The sequence below is a fragment of the Sylvia atricapilla genome, chromosome 11 (assembly GCF_009819655.1).
Source record: "Sylvia atricapilla isolate bSylAtr1 chromosome 11, bSylAtr1.pri, whole genome shotgun sequence".
In the NCBI taxonomy this organism is placed as follows: Eukaryota; Metazoa; Chordata; class Aves; order Passeriformes; family Sylviidae; genus Sylvia; species Sylvia atricapilla.
The window spans coordinates 9,015,276-9,039,532 of NC_089150.1; the positions used below are offsets into that span (position 1 = coordinate 9,015,276).

General features: G+C 36.3%; 1 protein-coding gene across 1 annotated transcript in view; it reads left to right on the plus strand.

Annotated features, from left to right (window-relative positions):
- Positions 1-4,943: 4,943 nt before the first annotated feature.
- CFAP20DC (CFAP20 domain containing) overlaps positions 4,944-24,257 on the plus strand; it is a 67,489-nt gene continuing 48,175 nt past the window's right edge. Inside the window, 6 exon segments of the mRNA XM_066326518.1 lie at positions 4,944-5,017; positions 7,237-7,326; positions 7,799-7,892; positions 9,848-9,920; positions 19,667-19,781; positions 21,626-21,782. Of these exon segments, the coding sequence (XP_066182615.1) occupies positions 4,997-5,017; positions 7,237-7,326; positions 7,799-7,892; positions 9,848-9,920; positions 19,667-19,781; positions 21,626-21,782 (550 nt within the window). The 5' untranslated portion in view covers positions 4,944-4,996.

Below are 24,257 nucleotides of genomic sequence, written 5' to 3' on the forward strand. Positions count from 1 at the left end.
CCTGACCCTGATCCCCGGGTCCGGCTCCCGTCCTGACCCTGACCCTGTTCCCGACCCCTGTCCTGGCCCTGACCCTGATCCCGGCCCTTGTCCTGGCCCTGATCCCGGCCCTTGTCCTGACCCTGACCCTGATCTAGGCCCTTGTCCTGACCCTGTTCCCGGCCCTTTTCCTGGCCCTGACCCTGTTCCCGGCCCTTGTCCTGGCCCTGACCCTGTTCCCGGCCCCTGTCCTGACCCTGTTCCCGGCCCCTGTCCTGACCCTGACCCTGTTCCCGGCCCCTGTCCTGGCCCTGACCCTGTTCCCGGCCCCTGTCCTGACCCTGACCCTGTTCCCGGTCCCTGTCCTGACCCTGACCCTGTTCCCGGCCCCTGTCCTGGCCGTGTTCCCGGCCCCGAGCCCCATCAGATCCCAGCCCGGCTCCGGCCGCGGGGCGCGGGGGCCGTGCCGCTGTACCTGTGCAGGGAAGGGGGGCCGCAGGTGGTCGTGGGTCGTGTGTCAAAGCGTTTCTCGCTTTTAAGTTATTTTTCCCTTAATTCTGCACGTTGTGCATAAAAGCTGTGCTTCTTCGCCCGTTGGAGCGCCGGTATTCTTGCAATAGCTTATTAATGGTCTTTTTGCCCATTTATTATGCTAACTTGTATTTTGAGAAAATATATAGTGGTGTTACAAACTCAGCTTTAAATATTTAATATGTGGAATTCATTTGTCTGGGAGATACTAAAACCCTTCATCAGTGATGAACTGCTTTCCCTGGCGTGTCCCAGCCACCATAAATCAGCTCTGGCTTTGGGCCCATGACAGTGAGTTATATGTATGAACAGTCTTGGGTCTAAGCCTGTGTGCCCTGCCAAAAATAGTGTATTCGTGTCATTTTTCAATGCAAATTAGTACTATGTGCAAATTCACTCTATTTTGCTTCAAAGATATGACTTTGGAATAAAAAATCTTAAATAAATGTAGCTTTTCCAGCACTGGGATATTGATCAGGAGCTCGTATTCATGTAGTTATGTAAATAGTGCCTCTTAAGGCAAGGAACTAACCCTGACCATGAAGGATTTTAGCTCTGTGCGAGTCTGTCCATCCCTGTCTCTCCTGGATTTAGAACAGTACTTGGTAGTAATTAGAGTAGGAAAGCATGAAGCTCTGTTTACATTTGCTGTTAGTGAAATACACTTTTTGCTTGTTACTTTCAAAGGACCAGTTGTTGGAATCTGGGTCTACATAAACACCAGATATTACTGAAATACACATAAGAAGCTGTCATTAAATGGAGATATTTTTGTGGAGTCCTATGTGGTTTGTGTGAATAGAAGGAATAAGGGGCCCTTTGGATACTGCTGCTTTATTGTTGATGTAAGAAGCATGGTGAAACTAATGATGAAAGTCACTACACAAACCAAGACATCACAAGGTAAATTCGGACAGGAATCTATTTAAAGATAAATATATATCATTGTTACTTAACTTTATAAATTAAATTCTTGATTATTTGTCACTGACTGATACTTTGGGCCTGTATTTCCAGTTGGACAGACATACTAAAGTACATGTTTCAGGGCAATAAAAAAATAACTTTGATCTGTGACTGAAAAATGAGAAAGCTACTAGTTTATGGCATTCTAAAAAGATGTCCTAAAATACCTATTTATTTGATCATGATGGAAAAAATTGAGGACTTGCATTTCAAATTGCTGTTGTGTTTTGGTGTTTTTTGGTTTTGTTTGTTTGTTTGTTTGTTTGTTTTGTTTTGTTTTGTTTTTTAATAGCCCCTCTGGATTTTAGGTATTCTTGATTTTTGGACTTTCTGGAGGGACTGGGAAGAAGAAATGAGGAAAAATACTGCAACTATCAATTTTCCAGACTGTTCTCTCCTTTAAGGATTGCTTACTGTAATTAAAGACAGTAATAATTGATGCATAATGAAAGCACTTTTTAACATTACCTTAGTAATTACATGACAAATACGTCGTTCACTTAATGGTTTTAGTGGCTACCAATCTTAATAGCCAAGGTAATTTCTAGTCTTCATTTGTAGTAATGAAATTTGGTAAGTTATACTTAAGCAATATAAGAGCAAAGATGTATTGCAGTGTCACATGCAGTATTTTTCCTGCCTTAATGAAAAACAAACTGACATTTTGCTGATTCCCACAGGTGTTTACAATGATCAGCTTCATAGCTGAATGACTTGTTCAAACGCAAATGCTTCTAAACTTTGGGTCTAGTTTACCTTCATCTGAAGTTAGGAAGAGCCACCTGGTTATGAATTCAGTACTTACAACAGTCATCAGTTTTCTGAGTCTCCATAAAATATATTCTGCCAATTAGCAGATAAGCTACATTTTCTATATGAATATCAGTTTTAAACACAAGTGCATTGAAGAAGAAATTTAAGCCAGACTAGTGGTAGTAGTCCCTCAAAGAGATGAGTTATTTTTTCAGTGTCAGAACTTAGAACTTTTTATACAGTGACTTTTAGATCAGAATTCCTCAAATTTATTTAGTCCTAACATTTTTTCTGAGATGTAATAAGGCATAACAGAACTGCAGAATATCTGAGGGCTGTGCCAGATGCATGATGCCTGGCAAGTCTGAAACTGATCTTTAAAGCGAAAGTTAGTAAAAGTGCTTTGACCCAAGGAAAAAGTTGTGTATTCCTTTGCACCTCCTTCACTTAAAATAAATAATAAATAAAAACTGGGCGATGGTGAAATCCTCAGTCCTAGAATGACAAGTGCCTCAGAGTGTGAGTTACAGGGATACACTTGGTCATAAATATGTCCTGCAGGAGGGCTTGGCTCCTGCCTCTCCTTCACTGCAGGTCCTTCACATTCTGCTCTGGCAAAGAGAATCACAAAGGGTCACTGAGATAAATTTCATGGTGCCACTACTTCTCACTAAGACGTGAATCATACAGTTTTGAGTAGTTCTGGCTTGTTTAAAGGCTGTAGATAATGAGAGATAGGGCAGCAGACAGAAAACTGAACAGTGGTTTCAGAAATAAGTGATCTTTGTGTTGAATATTTAGAGAGAAGGGAAAGTCTGATACACTTGCTTTAGAAATCCATTCTTTAAAATGTATTTCCAAAATGTCTAGTTCATAACTAGCTAAATATAACTATTAATGTAGTAATTTAAAAAAATGTCAACAAGTGGAAAATCTGTATAGAAAATGGTCTAAAACACAGAATCACGCAATGGATGTTTTAGAAGTAAAGTGACAATATTAGTCAAATTTGATCAAGATACTAATTACTAGTTTTGATAGGCCTGTTACAAATGCTATGGAGTTTAAATTTCATTTTCCTTATAATAAAAAAAATTAAATTACCTAATATTTCTGGCAACAGCATGGAATAAATTTACAATATCTTATTATTTTTCCATTTTTATTTTATTTATGGACAACTTTAAGATTTAATTGTTGCTGATTAAAGTAAATGTGAATAAATATGTGAATAAAAGATTTCATCACATTTTCAAAAATGAATTATTATTTACTTTTTTCAAATAACATGCTGCCCTAATCCTTTAGATGGATTCATTCTTCATGAACTCATGCATATTGTCACTGAATTTCTAGTTCACTTGTACTAATATATGTATTTTCATATTTTAATTTTGTTACTTTTTGGTTGTGAGAGCTGAACTGTTCATTATGAGAAGCTGTATTTATAATCAGCTTTATAAACACGGGAAGCTTCCAGTGTCAGTGCTTTCCCTTTCCACTGTTCCAATTCTATAACTGCAGACATCTCTTAATTTACAGTGACTTGAGCAGCCCTCAGATAAATGAAGTGCTTGGTTTGAGTCTCATCATCCTTGTGATGAATGTATATTATAAAGTTGACTTTTTGCAAATAGTAGAATGAATACTAATTGTACTGTATTGTTTTACTGTACTGTTTTTATTAATTGTACTGTTTTATTACTAGAGTTTAAAAAAGTGATGAATGTATTTTCTGATTTTGCCATAGTGTGAAAAGACTAGAGTTTTTTTTCTTCTTTGTAACATCTAAACTGACCAAGCCAGAAGGTATGGGGCAAGGGTCATCACCTTGTAACCCTGCATAAAAAACTGCCAACTTTCTAGGTTTTTTTATCAAAATAAAAACAAACAAATCCTCAAGAGAAAGATTTATAAGGCCCATGTTACCAAAGTGGAGCCACCCACAAATAAATCTATCAGATAAGATAATTGAGGATACTTGAAACAAATAAAAACTCAAAAAGAATGTATTAATATCTATTGAATATGTAAAACAGCAATCGTTAAAACACAGTAATTGAAAGAGTAGTGCAGGTTTTCTGGTGAGGCACCCCAGCTGGAACTTTGCTCTTCTGTCTCCCAGTTGTCTACTTAAAAATTTCTCAAAGAGAGTGAAACTCGTTTTTCACATCCTCAAAGAAGAGTGCTGAATGTGAAAGAAGATAACTTGTCTCAGAAGTCGCTGCCAAATACCTCTAGATGGAGAGATTTCTGTTGCAGCTGTTCCATGTTTCTACTTTTCTATATTGAATGTTAAGCTCCTCTTGAATGGATTCTGATGTTTTCCAGTGGCCACTTGAGAACAAAGAACAATAAAAAATATGTGTTAAAGATGATTTTTGAGCATTTTTAAAGAATGAGAAAATCTTGGTTGATTAAAAATAAGGACTGACATAAAATTACTAGTTCTGCTTGGAATATAAGAAAAGGCAGCTCTGAGTACTTGATGCACAAAGAAAATGTTTTCCAAGACAATGTCAATATTAATATTATTTTCATGTTAATTCTTTTGCAGTAGCACTCTGATGCAGTTGATAGACATTTTGACTCAGAAAAGTACTTTATAATAGTATTCACATATTTTAAAATATGGCTGGAATGTCAATATAGGATTTTTTTAATGTGAAATCCTTTGTAATTTGTTTGTTTGTTTTTCAGCATAGCTTGCAAGTGTCTTTACTGATTGAGAAGCTAAAATTATTTTCTGCCTGTGAAAGCTGGAAAAATGTTCAGAAACCACTATCAGGTAAAGCAGAAATAATTCTAATTTTTACTCATTTACATTTCATCTCTGAGAGAGCACAATTAAAATAGTTTATCCTAAGAGGCAAAAAGTCCAGCTACAGGAGTTTTCTGGAGTGTTTCATAATTCAGTATTTTTATAGATATATTTTGAGGTAATGGGGTAGCTGCTGATCCTGTCAGGTCTAGAATGGGCACAACATGAGTTTGCCAATGGCTTTTGTTCTTTACCCTTGTGGGCCAGGGAAGGCACATCTGCTTCCATGCAGTCATGGAAGGAGTCCCAGCTCCTAAGATGTAGTCAGAAAACAGAGTTGGTTTATTCTCTTGGTCCAGCACAAGCTTATGACAACAGCAGTCACATTATTTGGAACTTCATTATCCCTTTTATTCTTTCCTGGCCTCTCTTTCCACCACACTTTGTCTCCCTTTCTCTACACCAGTCCCATCCCGAGAGAACAACCCATCCCAACTACATTTTCCCCACTGGTCCCAGATGTGTTACTTCTGTACCCAAAATTGATGTTTCTGTTGCTCTTCCTTAGGCAGTCCCAGCTTTTCGTGGAATTTCTGCTCCCTATCTGCCACTGGCTTTGCAGGATTGTGCTCCCCCAAAGATGCCCCATACTCCCCCCAGGCTGATTGTGGAGTTTGGCAGTTTCTTGCCTAACTTCACTGGGCCCCCCTCCACCATGAGACCAAATCCTCCACAGCACTTTTGTAACTTTTGTCAGCTTCTTGCATCACTATGGGTTTCACATTTTTCCCATCTCATGTATGGTATTTTTCCATGTCCTGTTCAGTTTTACCTCAAATCAGGGTCAATTCAAGGGCTATTAACCAAATGTATTTGTAAAGACGGAGGAAAAAGCTACTTGTTTAAGATTGGCTGCAAGCACACACAGCTTGGCAGTTAAAAATCTTTAACTTTTTGACAGCCTGATCCTGTAGTCCTTAAACAAATCAGGTAACTTGGAAATTGACAGTATACTATATTAAAAAAATTCATCCATTTTAAGTTTAAAAAATATTTTGAATGCAGTTTATGGAATGCCATTTTGAATTTCCTTAGAACTTACTAAGTCTTGTCATTGGATCAGCCATGGGGCTGGAGCTGCCAGGTGTGTGTGGGCAGAGGAAAATACCTAATTCATACACAGTGCAGAGTTGATGTTCTCTGAAAAACTAATCTGAGGTGCATTTCTTTTGCTTGCCCCTCTTGCTTATTCTGACTTGCAGGCAATTGCTTGGGCAGCTGAGCATAAAGAGAATTGGGGAGTGCAGGCAGCTAGAAATTAGAAGGGAATGGCAGAGTTGTAATGATTGATTAGGTCAACCATGCTGCTGAAAAATGCTTAGCAAACTGTGGGCTGAGTGCATCAGATGTCACAAAATATGCGACATCAAATGGCAAAAGTCTAGAAGGAAGTGATTCCCTAAGCAGAGGTAATAAAATCGACCTCTCCAAGAGCCTGTGTTTAGATTCCTTGATGTCCAGTAGGGCACATGCTCTGTGTCAGGAGTTTTCACCTGACAGGGACATCCATAATAACCTTCTCCCAGTAATAATTCTCTGTTGCCTCAGGAATGCTGTAGCCCTTACCCTTTCCACAGTGATACTGACTCAGACAGATCTACCAGCAGGCCACTTAAGTTGGCCCAGAAAAGTTAGTAAGTTTTTGTTTGGTCAAATCAGGCTGGAATTTGGTAACTAGTAGAAAAGTTACAAAATATGTAGGCAGAGACATTCACATATGTTGACAAATGGTGTAAACTTAATTTCTATTGGAAATCAGACAGAACATCCAATCTGTAACACCTTTTATTTTTTAGCAGCATGTTTTAAAACTCACTTTATTTAGCAAATTGTAGAACTAGATCTTATCCAAATATAAATTAGTCATCTCCTGTATGGTTTTACATGAACATTTACAATAATTTCGCTTTTTGCAGAATGACATAGATAAAATATTTTAAAATTCTCCGTGGTATTCCTTCAATTTTATCTTCTGATCCTCTAGTAAAGCCTAGTATTGAGTACATGAATTGATATGTTATAGTAGTCTAGAGGTTTTTATTGATACTCTACTGTCTGACTGATCAGTAATAGTGGCTGTGGTAACAGTGTGATACAGAAGGATTCTTAGGTTCTCATCTTGACCACTGAGAATTTAGTGCTGAGCATTTGACTGGATAATGTATCCTTAAACCATTTTGTCATAGGGGGGCCCATTTGTTGAAATATTCAGTGCTCAAGGCAGGAACCCAGGAGCAAAATGGAAGATTTTTGGCCACCCATCAGCTATATCAAAAGTAAGTTTTTAAAGAAATCTATAAAACCGAGAGTATAAACCAGAAAAATGTGAATTAAGCTAAAAATTAGAAGGTAATGAGGGCTTTGACCTGACAGTGGAGTTGTCACTTGCAGTTCTGTCATTATGGCAGACTTAATGACTACTTAAATTACTTCTGTATGCCTGCTTGCTGACTGAGATGGTCAGTGTAATTTTACAGTTTAAATATTTAGGAAGTAATTTTGGTACTCTGGTAACCAATAAATTAAGCTTTACTTTACTCACTGAATCATGAGTCCTGTTTGTCAGCGTTATTTTTTCATAAAACACAAATAAAGGACATATTTGTGTGGATTGTATTTTTGCCATCAAATGTGAACCAGTTATACTTGCAGTGCCATCTGCATTTTCTGATTTAAAAAAAAGTAGGATGGTTGGTTGCCAGGAGGAGAATTCTATCAGGATGCTTATTTTGTTGTTCCTTTTTGTAGGAATACGACAAAGAACTAAAAGGCTTTGTTTTTGTACTTGAAGGAAACAGTCTAATCAACAAAATGAAGCTACCAAGGACAACCAAACAAACCTGTGAGTATCAAAGATTTAAATGTCTGTGATGTTGTTCTGATTATTACATGAATCTTATACTGGAATGCAAAACTTACATTATTCTCCCTTAGTTCAGGCATAATTCAGCATAGGAAAAGTGCTTTATCATGGACTTTTTGGCAGGTCAGTTACAAATAAGTAAAACTCAGAGAAATGCCATATTAGAGTGAATACTCTAGGGAAGATCTAACATGTCCTGGTGCTGCCAAGTTCACTTCTACACCTGATCCTGCTACAGACCAATGTCTGATAAATACCCTCTGATTCCATTCAGCACTTACTGGAGGCAGTAACTCTGTTGGCATTAATGGGTGTGAACTAGGATCCTTTTCTCATTTCTTTCTCATTTTACTTTTTAAAGACTTTTTATTTTTGTATCAAATAAGCACTAGCAGTATAAAAAGTTATACCCAAATTTCCTCTGTGTTTGTGTACTGAGTGTTTCAGGGTACTATGGAGTGTTTTCCCAGGATGTCAGTTGCACCACAATAAGGCAGAATCCAAGCAGTCTGCAATACAGCAGTCTTCATATGCCTTAAACTCCATGACAGGGTAGTGTACCTTGGAAGGCTTGTAGGGGTGGATTGAGCTGGTTTAGAATTAACTGCTTGTTTTTGAAAAAAAAAAAAATTGAGATAGTGATTTTAAACAAATTAAATGGGAATTGTCTAGTATACTTCTCATGCAGGGTATACAGTAAGACTTAAGTTTTTTCCAGTAAGCACACAAACACACAAAATTTTTTAGGGGGCTGGTCACGCTGTAAGGCCTTGAAGTTTAGTCTGATTTTCATAAAAGAAATTGGCTGTTATCTTCATTAAAATAAATAGCAATGCAATGTGTATTTTTGAGGAACCAAACTAATTAATTTTCCATGGCATAATAAACTACTATAGCAACTAACAGTAAAAAATTAAAAGAAAAAAAATTGCTAACTGTTGCTAAACATTAAAATTAGGATTAAGAATTAATTGTGTGGGTAATCACTGCTAAAAATAGTTTGGTTTTAAGTTTACTTTAGCTAGTGCTGCAATACTGCAGTCAGGTTTCCATCTGTTACCATTCTGTTTCCTTCTGTCTTGGTCTCTTCCTCTCTTGAGGTGCATGTACCTCAAATATTTAATTAATCAAGTGTAAGGTCTCCCAATTGCACTGGAACTTTGTGTACTCTTCCAAAATAAAAGATACTATATATGCAAATCTAATTTGAAGTTTTAAGGTGTCATTTGGCCCTCAAAAGAAGAAGGTTCTGATTTTTCATTCTTTAGAAGAGGTGCCAATGTTGCTGTTCAAGCTTGTGAAGTCAAGGAAAAGGAGCCTCTATGGTCCCTGATGGAATATCTAAGAAAACAACATATGGTTCAATTCAGACAGCTTTGTACTGTTTTCCCACGATAGAGAGCTACCTGAATTTTTTGTTTGTTTCCTCAATCAAACTCCTTTGCTATTATTCAAAAAATCAGAAGCCTCCACTGAGTAGTGTTGTCATGATCTGAATTGCATTCTTACCCAAGAGTTTTTTTGAAGTTGCTTAGCAAGGTGTACATTGTCACCAACATGAGTGCAAGTCTAACATGACTGTAAGATAATCTTAATAGAAAAATATTACTTCATAATATTATTTCATTTTATAATTGTTACGGGATATTTATTGTCTTCATGTTCTTGGAGCTCAAAAATTGTAAGCTAAAAAAAAAAGGTTTCTTTTCCTTTCCTGAGAATTCCACCAAAGCCACACATGGGACTTCTGAAACAATGCTTTTGTTGCAGTTTGAATTGTATTTCTTCAGGTTTTTCTTGTGTTCATATCATGTGTGAACCTTGGGAAATAGTGTTGCAGGAGCACAGCATATGGTACAAGATCGAAATGCTGGATAGTGAAATGTGCATCTGCATGCACACAGCACTTTTTTTTTTTTTTTCCCTGTTTCTAGTGGGACTGGTGCAGCAATTTCTGACACTCCAGATTTTTGTGCCATTGGGAAAAGACTTCTCCACTGAGTTACTGTAAGATGCATAAAATTTCCTTGAATACTTAAAGTGAATTCTTGATTGCAGTCATTAATTATGGTGGCATATTTTGCATTAAAGCATGGTGACTTGTCAAGGCAATAAAAAGTAATTAAGCTAATGAGATCATTATTTCTTAGATGTTTTAAATACTGACATTCCTTTGAAGACAGAACAAACTCAAAAAAGTCCTGAATGAAGATGATGAAAAATCTGAAGAAATGGGACACAAATTTATCAAACATATAAAAATACTAGTGGATGAGGACTGCCTGAAAATTCATAAGAGACTTATTCATAAGTCATAAGAGAGAGCCCTTTGGTCCTGGGCAAAAAAAGAAATACATATTCTAGTAACTAGGGGAGAAAAACACAACCAAACAAATGCTAAGAAGCTGGAAAAGCAAATGGGTTCTCAATTGGTATAATTATTTCCACACTGTGTAGAAAGAGATACAGCAGAAACAGATTTTTTTATTGGTTAGGTATGAAATGATTTAATAGAATTTTAAACTTGGGTAGTTGTCAGGCTTTGGACAACATTTCTCCCCTAGTGACACCATCTGTTCATGTATAAACAGCACAACTCAGCTTTTGTAGCCTGTAGAATATCTGGGACTGGATTAACAAAAGAAATATTAGGCCATTAGAAGCCCTGCAAGAGAAGAAGGGTTGAATGATATCAGTGAAATTAGCAATTAAATTGTGCAAAGTGAAAGAAGGTTTTATTTTTGTTTGACTTTCTGTAAATTTGCATTTAAAGGAACCAAACAAAGAGAGTATGTCATGTAGCAAACAAAGACCAAACTCCAAGTACCAAAACCAAGATTTGCTTCTCATGGACATTCTGTGGGTAGGGGCAGAGATTTAATGACAGATGCAGGAATTCAGATTTTCTTGTAGTGTCATGTTTGATTTGATTCTTTTTGGTATTTGCCACCTTCTTAACAAGAACCTCTTTTCTACTTCTACTAATTTTATTTTTCTCATTGCTTGCCTTTTTTTTTTTTTTTTTTTTTTTTTTGATAAAATCATTTTCTATCACCTCTCCCACCCTTATTTGCCTTTTCCCTTTCCAGCTTATATTTAGACTTGACATTTTTTTCATCTTTTCTTTCTACTTCCTGTTCTCATCTTTACTATGTCCCTCTTATAAAAGCAAGTGTATGTCCTTCTAATATCCTTAGGTACTTGTATAGATTTAAATACCTATATTTTCTTTTGAGATGTAGATATATAGATAGATAGAATGTAACATATACTATATTGCTATGTAATGCATATAATATAAATTATATTAACTATGTATTTTCTCTGTAGCTCCAGTTACTCTGAATGAAGGTGTTCATGTCTTAAAAGTACAATATCAGTTGTTCTCCACTTAGTGCAACTGTATGAAAAAGTTAATACAACTTCTTTTAAACTAGTTTTAATACCGAGTTTTGTATTTGAAATCAACTGTAACTTATTTGAACCCATAAAGTCTTTCAAGACTTGCAGAATACAATACATTATTTTATCCCAGCAGACTTAAGATAATACAGTAAATAATAAAGACAAGTCCTTCTTGCTTCATGTGACTGTCATTCAGTTCCATTCTCTTCACGTGTTTTGAAAGAAATCTCGTGCTTGTTTGCAGACAGAATGTTAATGGTGTTGTCGCTCCCTGAAGTTTAGTGTTCAAAGATGGTTTCTTACACATGCTGACTTCTTAGTGCTGAATCTTTGAGCAGCTTCAAGTGAAAATTGATAGCATGCCAAGCTATGGAATTTACTTTATGTACAAATCACTGAGAAGTTTTGTAATAGCCGGGCATGAAGCTTTATGTTACATTTCTTGCTCCCCCATTCTGCAAAGAGATGGAAATAGGAATTTAGTTTGAGCTTCATCTTCTTTTGCATTCTGTTTAGTGATTGACTTCGTCAGCAAACAAGAATTTCTTCAAGACCATCCATCACTGCTGGCATCAGCTGAGCCAGACTTTCTAACTTGCTGCTGTCAACCAGTCATGCGAGATTCCTGCCATAAATACTGAAATATGCAAACTACTGTCTATATTAGCTGGTTTATCTTTTCTTCAGAGGAAATCTAAATAGAATTTTAGATACTTTTTTGTATGGCATGAGTAGATGAATACCACCACATTAAAATTCAATGTATTGATCTGCGTAAAAATGTGTAAAATATATTGTGGATGAACAATTTGATGAAGCATAATAAAATCACAGCTAAGGTAGAGAGCATGTAATTTATGCAGCTTCTTCAGAGCAAATAATAGCAAAGCTATTAGTAATGCTGAATATAGATGTTTGCTGCAAATGCAGTTGCCAGTTGTTAAATCTTCAGTGTTATGGATTTTGCTACTTTTCTGAAAAAGGTAACTCAGTGTTTGAAACAATATTTGCATGTAAAAGAAAACAGCATCTGGCTTGTGTTGTCATTTTTGCTTTAATTCCCAATACATGGACATGTGGGTGTTAATACTTCTGCTTGGCATTTTGACAAGCACTGAAACATTTATTCTTAAAGAACTGTAATGGCAGTCATGGTCATACTTTGTTTCTGATATGGTTTCTCTCAGTGTTGGGTATCACATGAAATTAGCACATCTTGTAATGGACAGTTTTACAGCAAAATTATTAGAGCAGCTGATGTGGGGAAACAGACCTTGAAATTGTACCATAACATCAGAAAAAACAAACAAAAAAAATCCCCAAAAAATAAAAAAAACCAACCCACAAAAAAAGAGTAGACTACTCTGGTTTAAGAACAAGGATGAGATTCTCAATTCCTGGTTAGGTACTGAAATATTTTGTGGTCTTGTATGGAAATATTTTGTGGTCTTGTATGATTTCCTGTTTATTGCTCAACCATTTTCTTCCCAGTTCAGGCAGGGTACTCACCCATTGCTGCAGCTCCAAAGTCATACCACCTCTTGCAGTGATGGCAAATTCATGCTGCTTCAAACTTTTCTAAATCTTGGCATGGTAAACAGCTGTACATCACCTGTGGCACAGCTTGTAGCTGGGGAGGACTCAGTTCTCTTATGAGATCCCCTTGTCTCTGGCAGGAAAACTTGCAGAGCAGACACACCCAGTGAAAACTGCTGCTGCCCCCAAGCCCAGACTTGGTGCTCGGTATTAACGTGCCGTGGGGCTCTGCTGTGTTGCCACTTCCTAGAATTGTGCAGTACTTATGGACCATCTTTCCAGCCAGGATGTGCTGAGGATCACAACATGATTGCTCATTCATTCGAATGGTACCTATCTCTCCTAGTTTCTGAATTCTTCCTGATGTTTAAAGCTCAACCTTTCAACCTTTGCTCAGCTGGCAAAGCACTTATCAACACGTTTACTCACTTACTATCCCACTGTTCACAGTTAAATTAGCTTTGCTTGCCACTAGCCTTTGCCAGCTCCAGAAGGCATCAGCTCTTGTTATATTCTGAATTAATGCAAACTCTGTGAGAGTTTCAAACTCTGGAACATACCTGATACATTTTCTGTTGAAGCTAGTTGCGTATGAAGGAATCTGTAGGGAAAAAGGGGTTAAAATCTCTTTATTCCTTAAGTAGTTGTGCTTGCTGATAAGAAATCCTACTACAAGGCCTGTGAACAGTACAGTAGAATATTTTTGTACCGTATTTCCTGTTTTCAAACCGTTGTTTCTATAAATGTAAGCTTATTACTTTGAGTTTTTTAATAACCACAACATAGTAGGTTTTAGAGTCATAGCTATTTTATTCATAGATACTGTATCAGTTTGAATTTATGTGAATTAGATGCTGTCATAATCAGTCATCATTTTAGCTTTGCTGACAGAGATACTGTAAATTATTCATGTTAACCTAGATACCCAGCATGTTTTCAGATACAGAATATGAATCTTAGTTAGTCTTGCAAAACTTAGACCAACCTCTAAAAGTTCTAAGCAGGGCATAAATGCTAATTCTGTCATGTACATCTGAAATTATTGGAAGATAGACAGAGAGTGAAGGTAAACTTTATTGAATAGATTTAGCTAGGAGATTATTTAAAATTCTGGTATATAGTAGCATGAAACATGTTTCTTGACTTTTTCATGAAGCAGGAGTGAAATACAGAAACATTCTTAGAAGTATTAATATATGTTAAATTTCATAATTTACAAAGCAGATTTTAACTCATATATTTGAAAGTAAAAAAAATTTAATAACTCTCTCAATCATCACATCTTCTAGAACTTTAGGTGGAAGCAGATACTAATTGTTTATATTTTGGTTGGTTGATCAATGTAAGTAACGTGAGGTAAACTGAATCCTGTTTATATTTGGTTGGTAGGATTTGTTAGGCAGGATTTTCATATGCCAAATAAAGTAAATTCTGTTAGCTTAATTTTGTCTTTTTAAAGTAAAGACTTCATAGTAATTCTTAGTAATTAGAATCAATGGTTTAAATACGAGAAATGTGGCTGTATTTAAGAGAACTATTACATTATCAGGTGCAAACATCCTTTCCTTTTTCTCAAAAGGATGAATGAAAGGAGGGATTGTCTCTTTAGAACAGAATATTCATGGAAAAAATAACAAAGCAGAAAAAATGACAGCCAATGAACTTAAAAAGCCGACATAACTTGCTGCAGGCATAAATAACTGCTTTATTGAGGTACTTGGTTTAGATTCTGGAAAATAAGTCAGCACTAAATTTTCTACATATTAATACTCATTGTAGTACTTTGTACTGAAAAATTAAAAACTAGAATTACAGTTTTCTAAATTATTTGGCAAAGTTAGCCATGCTTCAGAGGAACACAGCATTGTGCCATAAAATGGAATTTAATAAATACTTGAAAATAAGAGAAAGATGAGCTTATTTCAAAACCAAGGCTATTAAAATATTGATAGAAGTTTCTAAAATATATGTTAGGAATATTAGTGAGCACTTGCAGAATGATTTGTGAAACATGTGGAGTTGTAAGAGCAAACCTTCACACTAAGTTATTCTTGGTCAGGAGAATTGATGGCAAACATGTCAGTATCTTGTAGGCAGAGGTCAGGATTTACCATTTCATCATAACTGCTCATATTTTGAAAGATTTCCATTCTAACAACCAGATTTGAAAATTCTTGTTTTGTGCCTGCCACTTGTGTTACTCCCTCTTCATGGATACTGGTTAAGGGCACTTTTTGGAGTTTTTTTCTTAATGTTCTCCAGAAAAAACACTAACAGGAAATTCCAGTACATAATACAACTTGTTCTCTAGGTCTGGTGACATCTTCCAGATCGCTTATTTTGTAGAGATTTGATTGATTTTAAATGTAACTACATTTGTTTTTATGGGGGCACGGTACAGTGCTCTGGATTGCAGATCATCCCGCGGCCACTTCAGTAATGTAGAATCTCCTACAAGACCAATTTACAAGTAGCACATAAAATAAAATGTATATGAAGTGCAGGGTGCTCCTCAATAAGGAAACTTGAGAATCTGAAAGCATAGCAAATCAGCTGACAATTGTTATTCCTTTGTTTTCTGTCTTTAAAGTGGAGGTGATGATGATGATTATGATGCTACTATCCAATGTTTAGGAAGCACATGCCTTTTATGGAGAAAATGGCACTACAATTTTTAAGTAATAATATACTAAATCACATGGGAATATTAAATCACATGGGAGTTGCCCTTAGCTTAGCAACATGGATGAAACACCTGCTTTCATGTTTGGTAAACTTCCAGGTTACATCATCTATAAAGAGAAAAACACTTTCGTTTGATGACCAAGTGATCCTGACTTATGAAGCATCCCTTCAACAGTTCGGTATTGTTTTTTCTAAGTTCATTTTTAGCCTTGAATTGAACACTAAGAAATGGTTATAAATTATTATCCATACAGAGGCAAAGTGAATAGACAATCTGAGCAGATGGATCTGTCTTTGCTCTTGGGTAGTTGCTACCATTTGCTTGCAATCTCACTATAGTTACCATTGTGAGGAAAATAGTCAATCAAATTTGAAGATGTAAAATAAAATGGAAAATTGAATTGGAAGGTAATTTTACTTTCAAATGGTTTGCAAATGTAGATGTTAAGTGTGAAATGAATGCAGTTAATGACCATAGCTGGAAGAGTTATGCACCTGCTGATCACAGGAATATTATTATAAATGAGGTTGATTTTCTTGTTGACTACCTCATTTTTCTCAACATGGTCTCATTACTTTTCTATCATATCTGACCCTTAGATATAAATACTCAAGCACAGACATAATAAAAATGCATTAACTCCCATATAGATTTTTTTTAATTCATCTGTGAAAATCAAGATGTGTGCTGCAGATGTTTCTTGCCCTGGTAGGTTTAACATAAGTTCCGCTTTTGTATAGCAGGGAAAAGTTGAGTTTCACCAGAAGTACTCTGGAGTCATTTTGGAATTGAGAGATCAGGCTTTCTAGCTCTCACTGTCTGAATTATTTCAGAAAAGAGTTTCTCCAGACCTTTCCTTTATTTTTATTTTCCTATAAGCAATGTAATTGAAAAGTTTGAAAGTTACATTAAGTCTTAAATAATTATCTTCCTTCCCCTGGGAATTAAATTATTTTAAATAACTTTAAGGCTATCTTGTTTTGTTTTTTTTTAATTTGCCTGTTTGAATGTTACACCTATTTTTGCTTGTGGACTATAAGGATTTTATTGTTTTAAATGTATTTACAAAAATTACACTTCTTTAGGAGTGATTGTGTCTATGCATCTCAGGTATGCCCCTTTCTTATGGCACATCTATTGTCATAAAAAGTCTTATTTTAGACTTATATGACAGAGTCTGATATAAGTGTATGTCTTTTGGTCTAAACAGATGTGTTCAGTGTTACATTTTGGAATGTAACTGAGCTGTACATTTACCAATGGCCTTTCTATAACCAAGGTACTTTTTTTTCCTGAGGGAGAGAGATAAACCTATTCATATAAGGAATGAATAATAAAATTTAAGCATATTGAACCGATAGTATAGAGTGAACTTAGGTTTTATTGCCAGTTGTTTGGAGATATGCATGACTTAATTCTGGGCTCCTACTGCTCTGTTATAGCCTCATTTAAAGCAGTGATCTCTAATGGGAATTATGCAGTTTGAGGTCCAGCAGGGATAGTATTTTTGTTTCTCAGTACTCAGGTTATTGCAACTGCCTGGTTTCTCAGCACGATTGCTCAGCTCTACATGTAACCAGGAAATCCAGGGAGCTTCAAGCAACCATTGCTCCAATATTTTGGACTTCTTTGGTGCACCAATTTTTTAGCACTTCTGAACATCAAGGATTTAGAATGAAGAGTTTCTGGAAACTAGATTCCTAGGTTTTTCACCAAGGGCCATATGGGAAGTCAAGTGAAAGTTGGAACTATGCCTTAATCTGAGTCAAAGGTTTAGCTATGCAGCCTGTTCGCTGGTGATCTTAAGGGAATTATTTCACATCTTCCGTAAACTTCAAAATTAAGATTAAGCCCAGGTACCAGCACTGTATGACACTTGGAGGTTTTCTGATGAAATCACTTTTCAAGGAGTTGGTATAATTTGTCCATTTTTAAAAATATGTGCAGCTGATTCTGGAGTCTCTCATGTCAAACAATAGCAATAGTGTGGATATAATGTTTTTTCTCGGCGCACTAGTGGAATTTCTTCTTTTCAAGTGTGTGTGATTTATAAGAGGAACTGCCAGTCAAAATGAAACAGGTAGCAGTCTTCTCCTTGGTTTTCATTTGCCCACCCATGTTCTGAGGATGAGTAGATTAAACGTCAGGTTATCTGCAAGGGACGGGAAAGAATCAGCAAGTTCTGGAATACTGGTGAAAGGTTTGGTTTGGATGATGGTCTTAATGACTATGGAGGAACAAGAAGGTGCTTATGTATTTTTATTGTCCATTCTGGTAGAACCTTTTGATACTTACATACTTGGACTATATTTTGTAGTGTCCTTGCTTTAACTCTAAAATTGGCAAAAATAACTAAAATATGTAATTTGCCGCAAAGTGATGACCTCCTAAGTTGATGTAAGGAAACCTATGAATGTTTTAGGGTGTTATTCTGCAAATTTTGGGTGATATTTCATGATCTAAGCTACAGGTGTAGGACAGATAGTCCTTAGCTAATGAAAACGTGTTTTCAATAATAAATTAAAAAAAAAAAAAAAAAAAAGAAGTCTACAGGGCAATCTTACTATTTTGAAGTAAAACTCAGCATTTGAATTATTATGAGTAATTACTTTTAGCAACACTAAGTGGTGACAAAAAGTTGTTTATTATAATTATTTGTCATCCTCTCAGAGGGGCTGTTAATTACCAAGAAATACCCATCTGTTAGAAACAGGCTTATTCAAAAATAATAGGTAAATTAATCTTTGTTTCCCTATACGTTAAGCATATTCTCCCAGATAGCAGCCTTCAAAGTACTGTGCTCTGGAATATTAAGGGAGGACTGATGGAGAATATCAAGGTTGTGCTGCTGTTGTGGTTTAACCCCAGGATGCAGTTGAGCCACAGCAGCCCCTCTATCTCCTGGGAAAGGGAATATACAAGGGTAGAAGTGCAAAAACTTGTGCATTGAGATAAAGACAGTTTAATAGGGAGAGCAAAAGCTGCACATGCAATCAAAATCTAAACAAGGCATTACCTTCTTCTCATGGGCCTGCAGATGTTCAGCCATCTCCAAGAGCTCAGGGCTTCATTCTGTGTAATGGCTATGGGGGAAAACAATGTAGCTCTGAACTTGCCCCATTCCTTCTCTTTCCCCACACTTCTTATTGCTGAGCATGGCACAGTGTTTGTTGTCTGAAAGATCCCTTGGGTCAGTAGGCATCAGGTGCCCTGACTGTGTCCCCTCCCAGCCCCTCATACATCCCCAGCCTCCTGGCTGGTGAGATGAAATGAGGTTGCAGAGCAGAAAAGGCCTTGACTCTGTGAAAGCAGCACCCAGCAGGAATGAAAACATCCTTGGGTTACCAACACTGCTTCCAGCACAAGCCCAAAGCATAGCACTCTCCAAGCTACTCTGGAGAAATTTTAACTGGGTCCCAGCCAAAACCAGTACAGCTGCTAACAAGACTTGAAGGAAACAGAACATAAAAATGACCTTCTTTATCAGTTTAATGGAAATCTAATTTTTTTTTTTGTGACTGTGGCTGCGGTCTGAATTTATTAGAAATGTTGAAATTCAGTGTCCTTCGTGTCACTGAGAGATGACCTGAATAGTGAGCAATAAACTTCTGCATTATAATTCACCTTTGAAGATATGTACTCATGAAGTAAAACAGACAGACAATGTATTGTGTTTACTTTTAAGCTGAAAAGAATCTATATGCAGTGACAGAGGCATTTTTAGGAAAAGAAAGCAAATAATGTTTTTCTAGCTAGCAGGCCCCAAGATAACACAAGCTTAAGGGGCCAAAACACGTGTTATTATTAAAGGCTACTGGGTTCTCAGTTCATACAATTGAATTCTTTCATACTCTGAAGGGCTGTGGAAATCTAGCAAAAAGTGTAGACAGTTGAAATGAAATTAGCATGTAAAGTGATTTTTTATATGCAGGGATATAGCCACAAAGTTTGAATTGGAGAAAGAAATCTCATTACTCATCTTGTAAAAGAATTTTTAAATTCCATATTTGCTGCCACTGACATAGAGGTTCTGCACATGAACAGTTTTTTTTGTGATTTCTCAAAGATAATGGATTATTAAATTGACAAAGATCTGTTTCATTCTCTCCTGACTTTACCTTTATAGGATAACTGATTTTGACAATATTAAAAGAAGATTGTATTTGTCAACAGTCCACAAGGAGTTGTCTGTAACCCCTCTGCATGCAAAGGTTCCTCTGTTTATGATCAAACGCAGAATAGTAAGTACCTTGGGAATATTGCCTAGACTGAGGTTGAGCATGTTTTCTAATCAGAAATGTTTTGTGTATATTATGAGCTTTTTGAAATTACTGCTTGGTTGGAATCAGCTCCCACTGATTGAAGATACTTATGTACGTCCCCTTTACCAGATGGCAGCAGAACCACTTAGTGCTGTACCTCTTCTATTCTTCTTCTTATGTTAGGAATTCGTTCCCATTTGACAAAAATTACTGCTGTTTGTGATGTTTCTTCACCTCTCCTGTTGATCCAGCCTCTATAAAATTCTCTGTGTCCCTGATACTTCTTCATGATAGTGCTCCTGCTCCTATGTCCCTTCTCCTGCAATTGATTACATTCACTGGAGCTGCAGGTAGACTGTAACTGATGGCTGCTTTCACATTCTTCAGGTTCTTCCAAGTTCTGGTATATATAGAACAATCTATGTGTCAGACTGATGAAAACAGTAACCATTATCTTCTCTTTGTTCCCCCCTCACATGCCCAGCCACAACATATAGTAATAGCTGAGAGAATACAAAGGCTGATAGTTACCATATAACCATGAAAGAACTGAGTCTCAAATACTGCTTTAGAAAATAAACTTGATATGAGAATAGTTAGATGGCAAATGTTTTAAAATCTATATTTGCATGAAGAGAACTAGATAACAGTATACTAAGCAGTTGTGAATTTAAGACTAAACATGAGAGAGAATACTTTACAAAAAAAGTCTGAATTTATAACTTTTTTTGACATAGGTTAAATGAAAGCAACTGTGGTAACTTAAAATTGAGGAGTGTTCTGCTATGTGGGAAGAAGTAGTTGGTGGATTTTTTTTTAATTAATGTTTTAGATCATACCTCTGAAGTTGCTGTTACTTCAACCCCAATGAAATTAAATTATTTTTCTTCAGTGTAATTTCAGTTAGCTGGTGTCTGACTAGTACAGATATTTCAGGATGAATGTATGCATTAATGTACACCAAGTTAAATTCAAGCAGAAGATGAACTTCAGTTATGTATTTTAATTTAGATAACAAAGCATGAATCAGATCTGTCTAGATGCTCTGATCATTTATAATGACAAAATATTTTAATAACCCTAGTGCTTGACCAACCTTAAAGAGTAGGCCTATATTCCTTAGTGTATTTGAATACATATCTGTCTTCCTTTAATGGTTATCTTCCTTTTTAGCATTGCTTTTGGTTAAAGGGGGCAGCATACTGCTTTCAGTGATTAGACAGATCTTTTACATGGCTCTGATAGTTCAATGTACTGTATATACAAGCTGATTATTATTATCAGCATGAAGGGTTGTAAATCAGGGTATATAATAAGTTGTTTGTTCCATCAACAGAAAATAGTTTGCATTTTCACACACTACCTTTCTGTATGGTATTCCTACAAATTGTTCTATTTTTCAACCTCATCACTAGAAGTATCAGTTATAATTAAATAATGAAATTTTCACTCCACTGCTTGGTATCTTCAAAAAAAATATTACTTCCCTTCAAAATTTCAGATTTAAGACCTGAACAGTAATGTATGCACCCAATTTTTTTCTTAAAAGTATTTGCTATCTGGCAATTAGAAGCTAATATTTCTACTTTGATTTTATAAGGAAATTAGGCATGTACAATCATTATGGTTTTACTTTTCACTTAAAATTTCAACCATCAAGCAGATAAATTTTACGCATGAGTAATCATAAAAAATATGTTACAGTTCTGCAAATTGAATGAAAATGGCTGCGTTTCTCCCCAAGGCCATCTTGTTTAGTTGTATAGAAGGTGTGTTAGCCTCAGCTCATGCGTTTTATTACAGAGTATTGTTCTCTTTTCTAGTGGTGCAATATGTGCATTGACTTGGTGACATTCACCTATGAAATATTCAGAGGAGCTCTCTTCCAGTCTTTGGATGGAATTATTATTTCAGCTAACTGTAAGCTAAGAAAGATCTTCACTTTAAAATCCAAGCCGAAAGATACAGCTAAGGAAGATGGTGTGTTTTAATTACTATCTAGTCTTAATCATAACTGTTTGTGTTATAAAATCAAAAGCTTCTTACTCATCAAATTGGAAATTTGAAGGATTACATGATTTCATAAAAATTGAAGTGATAGTACAGCACTAGTAGTCTGCTAGTGTTGGACTTAAGGCAACTAATTAAATTTGTGTGTACTCCTGTGTTTTAAACACTGAATTCCTTAGAAGTGTTTTATTGAAGAAATTCTGGCAAGATTTATCAAGTAGTGAGCTTGTTTTAATGAGGGTATCTTATGCTGATAGAAATCAGGTTTTGGCCAAGAACAGAGTATCTGAGAGGAAAGAGAAGTACTGAAAACAGCAACATTTGCTGTTTGTTTTCTTAATTTTTTATGTTAGTAGCTGATGAAAGGTTTCTTTTTGAAATAAGGCAGACAAAATTTTAACAAAATATTATATGAAACACAGCTATGAAACTGTAATAAACACCTCCAACCATGTCCAGTTATCCTAATGTGGCCTTGTTTATTGGGAAAGTAATATTGGTGGTGAGCTGAAAAATAACAGGTTTTTTTGTAGATCAGGATGTTGGTTGAAGTTTACCAGTCTCCAGACTTACATCACAATCCTGAATCATCATTTTCCAAGGAGAGAACTTCATTCCTCACTGGTATTTGCAGAGAGGAGAAATTTCAAAAGCATAGCTGGCATTTTCTTATTTTAAAGGCACCCCTAGGAATAGCTCAGCTTCTATTTCATTCAGTTTTTCATTTTGTGGCTTTTAAGGAAAATACCTGAAAAAATGTTAGTGGTTTCAGAAGGTGTAGTTAACAGTGTTGTAAGTGTAGCAAAATGTATCTTCCATTTGGAAATACTAATCCAATAGGGGAGAGTAGGGAAACACTTTGATTATTCCTCTGATTTTTTGTTGGTAAGATGGGAAAAAATATTAATTAAAAAATGTCTACAGACAGAATATGGTAAATTCTCAGTAGGAAACTGCAGCTCTCAATGGCATTCATTTAATTTAATTCCATTGGTGCATTGTTTTTTCCCTTCCATTCTAAGCAGCTTCTGAAATGTGCTTAAATATTCTAAATGAGTTCCAAAATTCTAAAATGCAGTTAACATAATGAGTTGACAGCTTTAATAAACTGTATGCATAGTAAAATATTACACTTTTAATTGCTTCATTATCAATTCTATGATTATTACACAGCTGGTGGGCATTAGTATTTTCTGTATGCTTTTGAATTTCCTTATCTAGGCAATTCACAAAATCAGAATAATGGAATTCTTTAGGTTGGAAAAGACCTTTAAGGTCTTTTGTGTCCAGCTGTTAAGGTAGGACTTCCAAGGCCATCACTAACCCATGTCCCTAAGAACCCCACCCCCATGGCTTTTAAATACCACCAGGAATGGTGACTCCACCACCACCCTGGGCTGCCTGTTCCAGGGCTTGACAACTCTTTTGATGAAGTGTTCCTAGTATCCAATCTAAACATCCTCTGGCACAACTTGGGGCTATTTCCTCTTGTGTTGCTGCTTGTTACCTGGGAGAAGACACCAACACCTACCTCTCTACAAGGTCTCCCTTCAGCCTCCTTTTTACCAGCCTGAACAAGCCCTGTTCCCTCAGCTACTCCTCTAAACTTGTTCTCTAGACCCATCTTAAATTTTCATTACAGCTGAAGGTTTGGCTGAATTAAAATAATTCTATGCTTCATACCCAATTAAAGAAAACCTATAGTAAGACTTTTTTTTTGTTATTATTAATTAAGTTTCAGATAACAATTACTCTTTGATAAAGCTTTTTCCCTCTCAGAATGACTAGACCAGTTAGTTGAGCTCCACTGAATGCAGTGACATTTCAACTAGCATTGAGAGTTGTCATGCTTTAACCTCGGCCGGCAACTAAGCACCACGCAGCTACTCCCTCCAGTGGGATGGGGGAAAGAGTCAGAAGGGTAAAAGTAAGAAAATGTATGGGTTAAGAACACCTTCATAATACTAAACTGTAATGACAAGGAAAGAGAAAAAGATAAGTAAAACCCAAGAAGGACAGTTGTTTTTTATTTGCATATTTTTTTTTACCACCAGCAGCTCCCCCAGTCAGCTTTCCCTCTAGCTGATGTGCTGAGCACACTGCCATGTGGTTTGGAACATCCCTTGGGTCAGTTAGGGTCAACTGTCCTGGCTGTGTCCCCTCCCAGCTTCGTGTGCCCCCTGCCATCTGCTCACTGACAGGGCAGCTTTGGGGGGGCTGAGCAACAGCTGACACATCAATATGTTATCAGCACTGGTCGCATGCCAAATCCAAAACACAGCCCTCTACCAGATACTGGGAAGAAAATTAAATCTTTCCCAGCAGAAACCAGGACAAGGGTCAAGTTGTTTGCTTCAAACTCCTTGGTGTGGTGGAAGTACTGATTTCAAGGTGCAATGAGCGTGTTACTCTTTTCAAGTAGCAAGTATACAGTATGCTTTGAAT